At 45.7% G+C, this 17,138-nt stretch overlaps 1 protein-coding gene across 2 annotated transcripts in view; it reads right to left on the bottom strand.

The window, feature by feature from the left end:
• Window positions 1–17,138, bottom strand: part of DAAM1 (dishevelled associated activator of morphogenesis 1) — a 196,050-nt gene that overhangs the window by 97,491 nt on the left and 81,421 nt on the right. For both annotated transcript variants that reach the window (XM_075926322.2, XM_075926324.2), the window contains exon 3: window positions 2,069–2,158. In XM_075926322.2, coding sequence (XP_075782437.2) covers window positions 2,069–2,158 — 90 coding nt within the window. The remainder of the gene's footprint in view (window positions 1–2,068; window positions 2,159–17,138) is intronic.

Genomic DNA, 17,138 nt, shown 5'->3' with positions numbered 1-17,138 from the left:
TTGCCAGGAGCACAGGGAGTCCAGCCAGTGGGTCCAGGAGTGGATGAGAACAGGCCCGCTCAGTTGTGCTTCTTGTAGCGCTCCAGGCAGGCCAGGATCCAGCCCGCTGGCCCCAGGAAGAAGGTGCTCATGCCAGTGATGTACTCCAGCAGCCCCTCGGGGCTCTCCGGCGGGTGTGAGTGCACAGGCCGCGTGAATGGTGAGAGGCGGGGGCGGAGCAGTGCACAAAGCAGCAGGGACACAGCCATGGCAGCAGCAGGTCCTCCATGGACAAGATGGGGCTGGGTCGGCTTTTGCACCCCGCGCTGCTCTCAAGCGTCTGCTCCATTGGCCAGATTCTGGCCAATGGAGCAGCGGGAAAAGCCTCAGGCAGCGTGTCTGTGTGCTGCTTTGTTCCCCTGCCAGGAGAGGAGGAAGGGGAGTGTGCATGCACATGGAGCCATTTGTGGCTCTGGCTTCTTCCCCGATCGCACAGTGAGGCTTGGGGCCTTCTCCACCCTTCCCCCCAGTAGGAAGCTGGGGCTGGCTCCAATCTTGCAAGGGGCGCAGGGCTGGATTGCCAGCCCGTGTTCCCCCTTGTGGGGGAGGTAAAGAGGGGACTGAGCTCAAGCTGAGAGCCACATTTGGCTCTTAAGTGAGCCATATATGGCTTGCAATCATAGGTTGCCGACCCCTGCTCTAAACAAAGGACTGAACGACTCGTCCAGGCTGTGGATGTACTCAAGAGACTTGACTGAAGCCAGCAATTTCTTCCATCACTGCTACTAGCCTGAATCAACAACTCTGCAATTGTTGTATTGGATTCCTCCTTTAATAATTAATTCACTTTTTTCCTTTTATGAATAAATGTTTACATTTTAGATTCTATAGGACTGGCATGGGCTATGGGTGTTAAATATTGGTTACTGAATAGTTGACCTCACGGATTCTTATTGGTTAGTCAACTATTCTACAGTTCCCAGGGGTGGGGCCAAAAGCCAGTGCACTCTGGTCCCACTCCCAAGGAGTCCGCTGCCCCTCCACGCTGCTGCCTCTGATACAGAGGCAGCAGCATGGGGTGCCAGATGGGAGCTGTTAATTGGCGTGCCTTTTGGGTAAGAGTCTAAGTTACAAATTGACCTGGGAATGTGACTGGTCCTTTGGGGATGGGAAGAACCTGTTCAGATTTGGTGAGATTGGTTCTCATAACCTCTTATCTGTGTAAGGAATGCTGTTGGTAGTGATATTGCCCCCTCTCCCTTTGAAATGTGCAGTCACCCGCAGCTCTTGTGTATTTCAAAGGGAGAGAGGCAGCCGGAACCTGCACCAGCAAGAGGGAAGCAGTCTCCACTGGTGCAGGTTCCCCTCTATGCCTCTCCCTTTGAAATGTACAAGAGCTGCAGGTGGCAATTGTACATTCCAAAAGAGAGAGGTGCAGCAGTTGGATCAGCACGAGATGGACTTTTCAATCCCCGCTCAGCAGTTTCCCCTCTGCCCCTTCCTGCTCCCCCTGCAGAGATAGTGCTGGGGGGAAAACCGCTTTTAAGCAGACTCTTCTTCCCCCCCCCCCCCACACACACCTACTCGTGCTCCCCTTCACCTGCCTTGCAGCCTCTCTCTGAGAGGCAGCAAGTGGGAGGAAACGATTAGTCAAGTTCGTACTTGACTACTTGATAAGCATTTGCTTATCAGGTAGTCGACTAGTCGCTTACATCCCTAATTGGGAGGCTAAAAATCTTTTACACTGAAGTCTCCTAGGACTTAAAAGGGATAAAACCATTAGAGTACTACAGAAATATATTACAATTTTGTAGAAGGGTATTCTAAAATCGTAACGAATGTAGCAGGCAAAGGAGAGCCTTTTACATATTCTTCCTGGGGGATTCTCTAGTATTTCATAGTACAGATACGTTCCCATTCAAACCCCACAGGATGATTCTGCAAGCTGTATAGAAAGGTTACCACTTTCTAATAAATGTTAGAGAACTTTTCCATAAAATAAGGAAAACAGAAGACAAATCCAAATCAATTTCTCTCTCATAGGTGTGCGTACGTACACACACACCCCCACCCACCCAAAGTCTCTTACTTTTTTCTTACTGCAGTAGATTTGCCATTTCTTTTCTGCCGGAAGTGCAAACATGGCCTCTCGGTGTTTGTCTGTAAGGTCAAGTTCATCCTGCAAGCGGAACATATTAACAGAGAATTATAATCACAAATAAAAAACCATTCAAGTAAGTGATATAAGTCAATGGAGAGCTATAACATAGCATATTGACTGTCATTCAACCAACCTCCCTCCTTTCTAAAGGCTATTGATTGATCAATCATGATCAATAAAATAACTTTATTATTCATGACCCCTGTTTAACTTTGGCATTCCAGAAGCAAGTAGGCTATAAATCCCTCTGCACTGTTCCTTCTGGAAAACATCCTTATTACATTTAGAAAGGCATGCATTTTACCAAGCAAGAATTGGAGCCAAGCTTCCAATACATTACAGCAGGATGAAAATAACAGTTAAAGCTCCGTATCAAATAATATGTCTAAGACGAGCATGATGTAGAATAGTTAACTATGACCTTGCCAGCCAACTTGAATAATTACTTCTGCTATGCACATCCCTATGGAATCAGACTTATTTGTATTATTGGTAACACAGAAGGCCCAACCAAGATTACTGCCCCATAATGCTAGGCTGAGATGGCAGGAGCCAATGCATGCCTAGGGAGGTTGTGGATAAGCAGGTTAGACAGACATTTATAAAGGATGATTCAGAAGGTACTTGGTGCTGCTATGAGGGTAGGGGACTTGAATGGATGACCTCTCAAGGTCCCTTCCAGTTCTAGTGTTCTATGATTCTATATCCCAATAGATTTTATAGTTTAAACACACAAGACAGGTACATGGTTGGGAAAAGGAATTGGAATCATCTCCATTTTACAGATGGGGAACTGATACAGACTGAAGATAAGTGACTTGCTCAAGGTCACAGAGAAAGGCTGTAGAAGGGGCAGAACTGAACCCAGATCTGCAGAGCCCCAGGCCCAACTCCATTGGAAATATAAATTGTGCTTTTTTGTAATTAAGGAATTGCAAAGAGATGTTTCACTGCCCTAGAGTTCCTGTTGTGTCCAGGTTTAAGACAGCTGTTAGACTGGCCACATTTTTTTTTTTTTTGCTTACAGAGAAACCACCTACTTTTCCTATCAAGTCTCGCTGAGAAACATGCCAGCCATCAGGAGAACAGAACATTCTCACAGCATCGGCCTCTCGTAGCTAGAGATACATCAAGGCTTTTATCATGAAATTAAATAAATGAAGGTCCAGGCAGAACAAAGATTTGTTTCCAAAGCCCACATTGATCCTAAGGATGTAGATTTTCAGCAAAGAATCGGACACAACCTAAATCATATGGTCTCACGGATGTTTTGTTGCTGTAGCTAGACAATTCCATTATTGACCATCCATGTAACAAATGGCCCCAGGAACAGACCAGTGGATGCATCACCTCAGGATCTGGGAGACAAGCGCTAAAGCTTGCCTTAAAAAAAAAAAAAAAACCACACACACACACACACACACACACACAGAAAAATTTTTGTTGGGGAAAAAAAGACCCAGAGAGAGTTACGCAAAAAAAATTTTTTTTAATGAAAACACACACCATGGCCCCTTTAAGAACAGGAGGGGCTGGGCTCTGCCTCTCCTAAGAGGCTGCCAGCAGCCAGGGGCCATTTTGCCTCCCTCCCTGCTCCGGGCCAGACAGCTCCCCTGCAGAACCAGGTAAGCCGGGGGGGGGGGGGGGGGGGGGACTGGGCCCCGATTGCTGACTGAGTAGGGTTGCCAGGTGTCCAGTATTGACCCTGGACAGTCTGGTATTTTCGCCCCCTGGCTGAGAAAAAAAATAAATCAGAAAATAACGGACATTTTAAGTGTCTGGTAGTTTCTGAATTTTTTTTAAAATCAGACAGGAGCTGTCAATACCCGACACCTGGCTACCTTCCTGAGAAGCTAGCAGGGGCCATTCAATGGACCAGGGCCTGATTGTCCTGAGTACAGTGAAAACACAGAACAAGGATGAGAACCCCACCTCACGCGATTGACAAGTCATGCAGGTAGGGTTGCCAGCTTTGGCTGGATGTATTCCTGGAGGTTTCAATCACATGACTATCTTTAATTAAAGATTAATCTTTAATTCCCAGAGACTCCCAAACAGTCATGGAGGGCTGGCAATCCTCTGTGCACCAGCCCAGCCAGTATAATCCAGGCATATATTACGTTTAGTACAATCTAGGATACAGGAAAGTAAGCCTGCATTTTGCAAAATAAGACCTAGAAACTATGGCCATGCATGCACAAGCCACACCGGTTCATATTTTAAGTCACCCTGTTCAGAGGCATATGCCCTCACTTTTTGGATAACAATAAAAAAGAGTTTTTAAAACTGATGCATTACCAATGCACCCCTCCTGAGATAGCATTGTGCACAATGCTATTTACTTACAGTACTTGTATGGGGGGGGGGGGGGGGGGGAAACAGCCAAAAGTGAGCTAGATTCAACTTTATTTAAAAATCTAATTCACATATTTGATTTCACTTTCAAAAGCAAATAGTCCAGCTCACAACAGGCATTTTGGAACCTTTTTGATTTACACACACTGAGAAGCTTTACATTTTATATTTACTGATAATGTGTTCAAATTAATGTGCTGACTTTGGTATTCTTGTTTAACAAGATTTTTCAACAAGATTTTTCAATGAAGTCCTGGATTTCTAGAACCATCAAGAACTACGGTAATCATTAGTTTAAAAAAAATGTATCAAGCAAAGTAGTTAAGTCTGGGAAAGAGAAAGGAATAGAACTCTAAGCACAAATGGACAGTAAAAATTCCCTTTTTTTTTAAACCTAGGAAGCACAATAGGTAAGCCCTGCATTAGGGCATGAGCCAGCATCTGCAGAAATCTGATGATCTTGTGGCTAAGGAAAGGACTGGGACTTGAGAAATGAGGACTTTGCAACAGGTTTTCTCTATAACCTACAGCATTTTACAATCTTTGTACCCCATCTGTAAAATGGTGATAATACTTCCTTTCTCCTAGCCTTTTCTCTGTTTATTTAGGTGGTAAAGCTCTTTGGAAAAAACTTTGTTGTTTCTTAATATGTACATGTAGTACCCAGCACAATAGGGTATTGATCTCAGACAGGGCCTCTACACACGGATATAAATACCGTATATACTCGAGTATAAGCCGGCCCGAATATAAGCCGAGGCACCTAATTTTACCCCAAAGAACTGGGAAAAAATATTGACTCGAGTATAAGCCTAGAGTAGGAAATGAGGCAGCTACTGGTAAATGTAAAAAATGAAGATAGATACCAATAAAATCTCGGTATCTATCAGAGACGCTCGGACACTCGGCCCAACCAGCTCAGCCCCCGCCGCCCCCGCCCCGCAGCCCCCACGTTCCGGCCCCCTCGCCTGCCAACGAGCCCCCTCTAAACGAGCCAGCGGGGGGGGGGGGGGGGGGCTGTGAGAGACCAGAGCCGGGCATCGATGGGCCAATGAGCCAGCAGGGGGAGCGGGTGCCGGTGCTGGCTGGATTTTACCACGGGAGGGGAGAGGAGGGGGAGCAGGGAGCAGCGGCTGGTCCCAAGCTCAGCTGTTCCCGGGCTCAGCGCTGCACCTGAGCGTCATGGCGAACGGCCCCAAACGCCCTTCCTCCCACGCGGCAAGGGCCCATGGTGCCGGGCAGGCAGGGGCTGGGGGGCCAGGAGGGCAGGGGCTGGGGGGCCGAGGGGGCAGGGACTGGGTGGGCCAGGAAGGCAGGGGCTTGGGGGGACAAGGGGACAGGGGGGCCAGGAGGGCAGGGGCTGGGGGGGACGAGGAGACGGGCTGGGGGGGACAAGGGGACAGGGGGGCTGAGAGGGTCAGGAGGGCAGGGGCTGGGGGGCCGGAGCTCCGGGCTCACGCGTCTAGACCCAGCCGGCGACAGAGACGCGCTGAGCCCGCCCGCGAGCAGGAGGCTGACTCTAGTATAAGCTGAGGGGGGGCATTTTTCAGCACAAAAACTGTGCTGAAAAACTCGGCTTATACTCGAGTATATACGGTAAATGTTATTAATGGCTAACACAAATCTATTGATGGCTGAGCATGGGAGACTATTTTTGAAATTATGCAACTCACATGGAACAGGTTTTGAAGACTGCCATTGCTTTACATTTTAAAGTTAGACTCTCACAGTGATATCTACAACAGTGTAAACAACTTGTGGAGAAGTTCGAGATTTACTGGCCTAAGTGGAAATAGAAATCAAGGCACAGATTGAGCAGAGTGAAGAATAGATTTTTTGGATCACTGGCAATTCTGAAAAACTGGTTTGGTGGTTGAACCAAACACTTTCCCAAAAGTTTTCAGTAATTGAAAAATTTCGAGTTAGATTGGAACTTTTCCTTTTAACACAATTTGAAAACACACACATTTTGGTCAAAATGCCTGAAACCAAAACAAACCAAAAGATTTTCTCAGGTTGTTTTGTCAGGCTAAAGGGGATGACCGAGGTTGACAGTTCAGCTCTGGTGAAGACTCACAAGGGATAAAAAAAACCCAGTAAGAGTAGGACACAAGGTGGGCAAGCAGACACTAGATTTTTTTATATATGCTTTCAAGAAGTAAATATGGATTTACCCTTAACACATCCAGTTGCACTATATCCAATTTCCAGCAAGTTTAATTGTAGAACATAGCACTGCTTTACTTAGAATCACCTACGCACAGGCATCCTCTGCTTGAATGAGGCATGTTTAAGTCAATAACATATGGCAAAAAATGAATGAGAAATTCTCCATTATCAGTGACTAATGGGTGTTATTGCCAGCAACAAAAACATAAAAAGTGAAGGCCTGATTCTGAACAGTCATTTAGATTCATTGTAAGGCCACTTCTGGCTTTTTGGATTTTATGCACACCTACAAAGGATTTGTATCCCAGGAACCAGTTATAGTATTCTGTTCCATCAACACTCAAAATTACCCTGCCATTAATTGTCCTTCAAACCCACACTCCATTTGAAACCATGGGCAGAAGAGGGCTTCAAACATTTGGAATAGAATTCAACAGCTCAAACATCAATTCATCAGGCTCACTTGCAACTATACCACAGCATCAGAACAGTACACAGCTGCAGTGTGCAACCTCAGAATCCTGCGCAGGTCCAATTAACAACCATGCACGGAATAATTAGACATCGGGTAATCCTCGTTGAGGATTAACTTAAGCCCATTTGCGATTTGTTGCTCACATTCTTAAATGGGATGAAGCTGGTTCCACTCTCAGTGATGGAGGGAGAACACAGGCATAGTCTAGCATTACAGAGGGTGTGCACCCCCTCTCCATTTCAGCTCTGCCCCCCCATTCCTGGCTTGCTTCCACAGACAGACCTACCATTTTAAATATTCTATTTCGATTACACCTAAGGCACTTAAAATAACAGACTGAGTCTGCTACTAAAAGGAAGTCTCAAGCCACAGTGTTTTTACTGGAAACAGATATGCTACTTTCAAATGTTTATCCCATACAGTTAAACTATTAACCTTTAGACAAGGAAACCCATTTGCACGTCAAAACTATTTGAAGATGAGTTTGAAAGCATATTATGGATTTATTTCAAACAGCTTTATACAATATATCAGCATAAATATTTGCTTTGCTAACATCTCAGGGCATTTCACTTGAAGCAACTGCGACTTTCCTGAAATCTCTCCCCTCCAAGCTGCTAAGATATAGTAGTATCTTTCTCTCAAAGTTCGTTTTAAAACGAGGTGTGTTTTAAGCTCCTTACTTTTAATGGTGAATGGCAAAGAATTTGAAGCACAACTGTGTGTTTAGTGTAGTTTCCTTTCCTGGAGAGTGGCAGCAAATTCTACAATGTGGGGCAACAAACGTGTGTGGAGTAATAGCGCTGAAGGGTACAGAAGCAAACAAGAAAGTAACAAGAGCTACAGTGATGCAAGGTGGGTAGGCCATGCCAAAGGAACAAGAGTTCCTGCCTTGAAAGAGCTTACAGTTTAAAAGCACAACCACAAGACAGAGCTCGGAACATGCTACAGAACTGGTGGTTGCTCAGAAGTTTTTTTGGAAGGGTGTTTGCAGACCAGTCACAGGCTGTTCCAACAAGGCACAACATCTGGATCATGCAAGCAAGAAAACAGCAAATCAGTGGAGTGAAGCCTAGGAAGCAAGAGATGGGAATGGAAAGACTAGGGCAGAAGTTGGGTTGTGCACATACCTAAAGAAATATGATAAAAAGACCACTCTCTCACTCTAGCAAACAAAGGTACAGCAAGGTACATAGGCACATTTTTAAAAGGAGTGAAGATAGTCAGTCACTGGAGCAGTTTACCAAAGGTTGTGGTGCATTCTCCATCAATAGAGACCTTTCAATCAAAATGGGAGAATTATAGACAGACTGGGGTGGGGTGGCCTGGCCTGTGACCGGAGCTCCTAGGAACTACTACAAGACAGATAAACAATCTGCCAGTCAGCACACATGGCGTCAAAGTCCTATTTACCTCAATGAATTTGTTTTCCCCCCCACACACAGCCAACTTCATAACATGATTACCAGGTGTATGCAAATTCAAGTTCCGTCCTCTGTCTCAACTGGATTTAAGAAAAATTGTGTGGGGACAAAGCATTCTTTTGAAATGCAAACAGCAGCACCACTTTCTTTGTACTGCTGGGAATATTCTTATGAATGGACGTTAAATTATTTTTATACAATAGACTATATGAAGGAACTAAACCCCGTTACTTTGCTGAGATAAAGAAATGAATTGCAGGTTGGGATGCTGTGTGCATTGCTCTTGTCATGCTTTAGGACTGGTCTTTGTTACAGAGCTCAAAAATCTGAAGGGCAGCCATGTTAGTCTGTAACTTAACAATGAGCAGTCCTGTGGCAACTCACAGGCAAATAAATATATTATATCGCGTTTTCATGGGTAAAGCCAGTTCCCCACCCTCATGGCAGGACCAAGCACCATCTACATCGTTCCTAACTTGTTTGCTTAACCTGCTCCTAAATATCTCCAGTGATGGGAGATTTTACCATCTCCCCAGGCAATTTATTCTAGTGTTTAACCACCCTGACAGTTAGAAAGTTTTTCCTATTGTCCAACCTAAACCACTCTAGCTACAATTAAGCCCATTGCTTCTTGTCCTATCATCAGACATTCAGAATAATTTTTCCTCCCTCCTACCTGTAACACCCTTTTAGGTATTTGAAAGCTGTTACGTCCCCTCTCAGTCTTCTCTTTCCCATGGATGGAAATGATTAGAGGGAACACTGGAGGTCAATATTCTGGGGTGAATAGGAGAGCCTGGTTTTCCTAGAGTTCTGGAGGCCTAAACGTCTCTCTGCTAGAGGGAGATTTCTACCTAAAGAGCCCAGAAATCCTGATTCTGTTTCTGACACTCCCACCCTGTAGGGCAAAAGTGAATTCAACTCTCAGATGGTACAAAGCAAAGAGATATCCCTGGAAGACTGTATTTTTAGATCTTGTGATTTAACTCCCCAAAGATATTTAGCACAAGCTGGAAGCAGCTGGCGTTATACTATGCAAATTCTAGCTCTTGTTTAACTAATGATTTTTGTAGCTGTGCTCACATTCCGCTTAATGTCTAGGAAATACTCCTCCTATCCTAATCTTTGCCTTTAAGGCAACCCAATTTGCAAGGCTGGTAAAGATGAGATACTTCATTCTGATGTGCCCTGTAGGGGAGATATTTCTGCTCCAATCTTAAGGCAGTGGCTCAGGTGTGCCTAGGGTTTTTTCCACAGTTAAAACACTACCAAGGCACAATTGCACAGCTGTAGTTCTTCAGTGTTGACACAACCTATGCCAATGGGTGGGATTTGCAGTGTGGAGGGTAGATCAACAACTGAAATTTGGAGAAAACTGAATGTTTGCTTTAAGTTTTACAGTGCTTTATTATTTTTGTACTTTTTACACCCAAAAATTTCATCACCCGCTTAGCTACAATTAAGTTGTTTAAACAAATGTGTTGCAATGATAGAAAAAAATTGTGTCTGAAAACTGTAGGTATTGGGGGTACTTAACTTTTTTTTTTTAAAGTTGTACTTTATAAAAAAAGGTTGCAAAACACCGGCTTAGGTAATCCACTTCCCCAAGAGGTGGTAGCTAGGTAGACAGAAGAATTTTTCCATTGAGCTAGTGCCGTCTACACAGGGACTTAGGTTGGCTTAATGCTGCCACTCACAAGTGTGCATTTTTTAGATGTAGCTAAACCAGGGGTCAACATCCTTTGGCACACGGCCCATCAGAGTAATCTGTTGGAGGGCCGCGATACATTTTCCTTATGCTGACCATCCGTAAGCATCGTCCCCTGCAGCTCCCAGTGGCCATGGTTCGTAATTCCCAGCCTCTGATATCAACAGGGCAATATCTGCAGGCAGTTAATGTAAGCAAAATGTATTGCAGCCTACCAGCGGATTACCCTGATGGACCACGTGCCAAAGGTTGCTGACCCCTGAATTAAAGCAACCTAATTTTGTAGCACACATCAGGCCTGAGAGTCAGGGGAAATGTGAGTCCCTTTCTTTGCATGGGGTTCTAAGGAAGCCTTCCTTTGGAGTCAGCGAGGCTAGACTGAAGGAAACAGTTATTGGATATACTTATGCAGAGAAAAAAAGTACAACTTCTGGTTCAACAGGCTCTATGGTAACAACCAACTCTGGCAATGAAGTTGGTGTATCAGCTCCGTCTTGGTATTTCCTATGAATCTAGCTCAAGCAGGGAGGAGTTTTGCTATTCCTTAGTCATACTACCAGCAAAGAAACACCTACCTCCAGTCACTCTTGCCTGTAATCCTTACTAGTGCATGAGGGTCATAATACAAAATACATAATACAGAGGAAGTAGGAACAGGAATAGCCAGACTGGATCAATCCTATGGTCCACCTAATCTAATAGCCAACAATGGTGTAATAGGGCAGCACTCAGCACCTGAAGAGCACCCCCTATGGCTGAGTGCGCATGCCTGCACTCTCTTTTTGTTAGATGAAAGCCCATTAGGCAACTTAGGGTACGTCTAGACTACATGCCTCTGGTGACAGAGGCATGTAGATTAGGCTACCCGACAGAGTAAAATGAAGCGGCGATTTAAATAATCGCCGCTTCATTTAAATTTACATGGCTGCCGCGTTGAGCCGACAAACAGCTGATCAGCTGTTTGTCGGCTCAGCGCGATAGTCTGGACGCTCCCCTGCCGACATCAAAGGGAGTTGTCGACAACCCAGGTATGCCTCATCCCAGGAGGCATACCTGGGTTGTCGACAACTCCCTTTGATGTCGGCAGGGGAGCGTCCAGACTATCGCGCTGAGCCGACAAACAGCTGATCAGCTGTTTGTCGGCTCAACGCGGCAGCCATGTAAATTTAAATGAAGCGGCGATTATTTAAATCGCCGCTTCATTTTACTCTGTCGGGTAGCCTAATCTACATGCCTCTGTCGCCAGAGGCATGTAGTCTAGACGTACCCTTAGTCCTCCTGCAGAGTCTCACCCTGTGTGAAGCACAAATCCCTAACAGGGTACACATCTAACAGGTGCCCATCTCGGTGCCTTCTGCTAGCAACTCTCTTAGTCTGTTTCCCACAGAGCTTCTCCTGCAGGAGACAACATTCTCATCCTTATTCCAGGGCTTTACACATCTAGCAGGGCCTATTAGTCCATTTTCAATAGCGCTCCACAGAGGTGCCTGTGGTGCTGCCGCTCTCTCAGCCAGCCGGTCCCCGGTCTGCACATCTTCAGGGCTCCACAGACACAGACTGCTATTTTGAACCTTCCTCTTCTTTTATAGGGCTTTCCTAGCCCCTGATTGGCAACTTCTCTTGCAGCCACTCTAGCCTGCCTGGAGGACCTCTCAAGGTCCTTTTCTGGGGCAGGGTGTGGCAGGAGGCTCAGGGCCTGGTCCACCCCATCATAAATGGCCAGTACCAGATACATTTGTGCTCAAATACTGATCTGAATCCATGGCCCCTGGATTGGGGGTGAATCTACACTGCAGCTGAGAGGTGCAATTCCTAGTTTGGGGAAACAAATGTGCTAGCTCTACTTGAGCCTGCCTAAAAAAATAGCAGTGTGATTACTATAGCATGGGTTCATTCTAGCCTCCTGACTACAACCTAGGGATGTGTTAGGATACATGGTTAAATGGTTAATCTTCATGGTTACAGCCCCCCATCGTGTACTGCTGCATCTTTCAGTCATTACATGTTTCTTTAAGAAAAACGAAACCTGCCTTTTAACATTCCTACTACAATCCCACGAGTGCTCCTCGGTACGGATTTCGGTGGCTAACTCAAGTAGCTACCTGTTGCCACTCTTACTGTTTTTAGTGCACGAGCTCAAGAGGAGCTAGCAGGTGTACATCTAACTGAGCTGAGATTCACACCTCCCTGCTGCAGCGTACACATAGCCTATATGAGTTTGAGCCAATAGTGACCAGGCTCTCTCGAACTTTCTGCTTGCACTCCTCTTATAGTGTGTGCAGCATGGAAGGCAACTTCGGGGCATGGAAGGCAACTTCGGGACAGTACGTGCCATTTTAAATTTTTAGAACTGTTTTCCTCTGAAGTGAAGAGTTTCCTTGCTCACTTTTTCCCTGTGGCTAGTGTTCACACCATGTTATAACACTGTCTCCCCACAAAATTACAGGATTGGAACAGCAAGGCCCGTACACCAAGGAATGCCTGTGTGCTGTTTTGGTAGGTGTCACAGATACTGCAATTGCACACACTGTTCAGCCAAGATACTGCTTCACAGTGCACATTTTATTTCAGTCTGTAGAACCTGCGTGGGCAGAAATTTCTCATTTCCTAGACAAGTAGGTGTGCGACTTCTAGATCAGACACTTACTGATCAAAACATACTTAAGGGATTACTGGTGATTGTGTAAAACATAAGGAGGTGAAAACAAATATTAGGTTATTACCCAGTGTGTGACAGGGGGGCAGAGAAAGATAATCAAACAGAAAGATCATGAATACAGAGCACTCACTGGCTCATGAGGCTGAATAAGGAGAACAAACCAACCCAGCTGTCCAACTTGTTGGTATCTAATAAGCCGGAACTGGGCATCTCTGAAGTGATCTTTGCAGGGCAGGGCAGGGCAGGGCCCGCCGGGAGAGATTTTAAGAACATACGTGAATCATTTCTCTTTGCCCCCTAAGAAGTGATTTGACATTTGAAATAGGGTTGCCAGATGGTTTAACAAAAAATATTGAACACCCTCCCACTCTCTCCACCCCAGCCCCCCAAAAAACCACCAGTAAAAAATTGTCGAGAAAAAAAGGGAGGAGGCAGGAGACCAAAGTTGTTTAGCAAAAAAAAAAAAAAAAAAAAAGGGGGGGGGTGGAGGGGCGCTGAGCCTGACTCTGGAGGGGAAGGGGGAGAAGGGGGAGGATCTTGTACCGCATCTTATACCACTCCCTCCAGTTTGGGGCCACACACTAACCCCCAATGCACCCACCCCTCCCTCTGAGCCAGACCCCCCCCATCCCAGTGCACTCACCCCTCCCCCAGAGCCAGGCACTCCAGCCCCCCCCCCCCCATCCCAATGCACTCATCCCTGCTCCAGAGCCAGGCCTCACCAGCGCCCCCCATTCCAGTGAACTCACTCTGAGACAGAGCCAGGGGGCTAATTTAGCTACAACTAATGAGGAAAGAGATCTTGGAGTTATCATGGATAATTCTCTGAAAACATCCATGCAGTGTGCAGCGGCAGTCAAAAAAGCAAATAGGATGCCAGGAATTATTAAAAAAGGGATAGAAAATAAGATGAAGAATATCTTACTGCCCCTGTATAAAACTATGGTACGCTCACATCTTGAATACTGCATACAAGATGTGGTCTCCTCACCTCAAAAAAGATATTTTGCCATTAGAAAAGGTTCAGAAAAGGGCAACTAAAATGATTAGGGGTTTGGAACGAGTTCCATGTGAGGAGAGGCTAAAGAGACTGGGACTTTTCAGTTTAGAAAAGAGGAGGCTGAGGGGGGATGTGATAGAGGTATACAAAATCATGAGTGGTGTGGAGAGGCTGAATAAAGAAAAGTTATTTACTTGTTCCCAAAATATGAGAACTAGAGGACACCAAATGAAATTAATGGGTAGCAGGTTTAAAACTAATAAAAGAAAGTAGTTCTTCACACAGCGCACAATCAACCTGTGGAACTCCTTGCCAGAGGAGGCTGTGAAGGCTAGGACTATAAGGGTATGTCTACACTACCACCCTAGTTCGAACTAGGGTGGTTAATGTAGGCAACCGAAGTTGCAAATGAAGGTGTACCGGTAGTTCCGAATAGGAAGCCGAACTACCTACTCTGTGCCACGTGTAGCCGCGGGCACGGAGTCCGAACTAGCGGGGATTTAAAAATGGCGGCGCCCGGCAAGGTGCAAATGAAGCCCAGGAAATTCAAATCCCGGGCTTCATTTGCCACTTCGGTTGCCTACATTAACCACCCTAGTTCGAACTAGGCTGGTAGTGTAGACATACCCTAAGAGAGTTTTAAAAAGAGATAGATAAATTCATGGAGGTTAGTTTCATAAAAGGCTATTAGCCAGGGGGGTAGGAATGGTGTCCCTAGCCTCTGTTTGTCAAAGGCTGGAGAGGGATGGCAGGAGACAAATCGCTTGATCATTGTCTTCGATCCATCCCCCCTGGGGCACCTGGCACTGGCCACAGTCAGCAGACAGGCTACTGGGATAGATGGACCTTTGGTCTGACCCAGTACAGCCATTCTTGTGTTCTTATGCCCCCCACAGCATCCCCCATCCCAGTGCATTCACCCCTCCCCCTGACCCAGGGATCCCCAACGCCCAAAGCGTCCTGCCCCAATCAAATCCTCCCCTCACCCGCCCTGCAGAAAGGGGACAGTCGGGTAAGGAAATCTTACTTTTAAAGTCGCCACTCCTGCCGCCCGGCCCAGTTGCCTCGGCTCACAGTGTGCAGAGGGAGGCATCACGTAGCCAGCTCCTGAGTCTCTGCTCAAAGGGTCATGTGGGCCAGAGCAGCATGTGCTCTGCTCCCACCGCAGCCCAGTGCCCCCCTAGCGTGGCACCTGGCAAGTGCCCCTCCTGCCCGCCCCCCCCCCCCCCCATGCCTCTGCCACTCTCCTCATTCCCTTGCCCCGACCAGACACAGCAGGGGAAAATTGTCCCTGCTGGGCTTCCATCTGAGGGAAACAGGAAATACTGGATATTTCACATGTCTGGCATTTTCTGGTGTTTTTGTTAACCGGATGGAGGACCCGAATAACGGACATCTGGCAACCCTAATTTGAAAAAGGCTAGTCTGGTGCTTGGACACAGGAGATCTGGACTGTGTTCCTGGCTCTACTACAGAACCTCTGTGTGACCTTGGGCAAATACTTACGCTGTGCTTCAGTTTCCCATCTATAACATGGGAAATATAATCTTCCCTCCCACCTGCCTCTCAGAGTATACATGTGCATTGACTAGCTCAACGGAGTCCTGACTAAGTGCTACTGTAAATTCAACTAGGAACAATAATAATGTCCCAAACTGCCCTCCCCTTGAAGAAACAACTTGAATGAGAGTAACTAATCCCTGGAGAAAGACTTCATAAAAATGTGGAGAATTCTGTTCTTCCTGAAGCCGGTTTTGTGAGTCATTTATACACCTTTTCCAGGACAAAAGTCAAGCCTTCAAGGGGGCCTCTGACCTCCATGAGGTCTCTTCTCGCCCACATGACTCCTCAGGAAAAGTACGCTACAGACCCACCTGTAGGATCCACTGTACATATATGATGTCCCATGATGTCCACAGACTCCAACCCAAGGGGACAAATATTCAACTTCTCACAGATGCACTGGATTTGTGCAGTAAATACATCCCCATTTTTTGTATGTGACATTTTAAATAATTTTAGAATAAAACTTTCATCTTGCATATGTTCTTCTCAGACCAAGGCCATCTCAACATCATGAAACTCCTGATAGCACAGTCAACATATGGCAAGGAATAGCACTTATGCCCACAAAATTAGTTTGCATGTAAGCTTTAAATGGGAAAGCTTTGCCTTACTTCTGATGCCTCAGCTGTTGGGTGAATGCTTGTGTAGTGCACTAGCGCAAGCTCCCCACCCCTCCAAAACAAAGCCAAACAAAAAAAGCCCATTCTTCTGACCAGAAATCAAAAAGAGCCAAGTCATTTACTAGCAGGATCAATTTTACTTACTATCACAAGTAATAATTACAATTTCCTAGTTGCATGATTAACACAGCGTTGGATACATCATCATCTTCTGATTACTGTTACTTCTGAGAATCCTGAGTTCTAAACAGCATTCTGAACGCTTAGTGAAGTTAATGGATTGCTAATGTAGCTTTCAAAAAGCTATTAATTTATTAGTATTAGTATGCCCGCTGCTGTGCGTGTGTTCATAAACCTTAAAGAGACACCAAATAACTAAGTCTTGAATTACTGATCTGCTAAAATTTCACATATGCAGTGATGTTGCAACTTGTGTATTACTTCAAAAAGTGAAGCTTCACCTGTCTTTCCATGATTAGTCAGTTGCCCTGGAATCAGACTTTAAAGATACCATGAACACATACAGAATTAGGCCCTTGGATTCAAGGATTCCATTTTATTCTACATACGTTTTTAGACCATCCTCAGCAGGACAACACTAAGTGCCTTCCAATCACTCAATAAGTGACATGACTTAAGGATGTTAAGGACTAGTTGACTATCCAATGCTGCATTACCATTTGCTTATCGATCTCAATGATCTGGGATGTTTTCTTACACATAATAGGATAACTGAAGTCATCTCTCTTAACACATTATACTGATGACTATAAGAATGGCAATACTGGATCAGACCAAAGCTCCATCTAGCCCAGTATCCTGTCTGCCAACAGTGCCCAGCACCAGATGCCCCAGAGGGAGGGATCACAACAGGTAATCCTCACATGACCTCTCCCCTGTGACCCACCTCTAGAGAAATAGAGGCTAGTGACACCATTTCTACCTATCCCGGCTAATAGCCCTTGATGGACCTTTTCCTTATTCAATTTTTCCATACCACTCCTGATTTTAAAGACTTCTAT

This window comes from Pelodiscus sinensis, chromosome 5 (genome assembly GCF_052426305.1).
Source record: "Pelodiscus sinensis isolate ZL-2025 chromosome 5, ASM5242630v1, whole genome shotgun sequence".
NCBI classification, from domain to species: domain Eukaryota; kingdom Metazoa; phylum Chordata; order Testudines; family Trionychidae; genus Pelodiscus; species Pelodiscus sinensis.
This window is presented reverse-complemented; position numbering and strand designations above follow the sequence as displayed.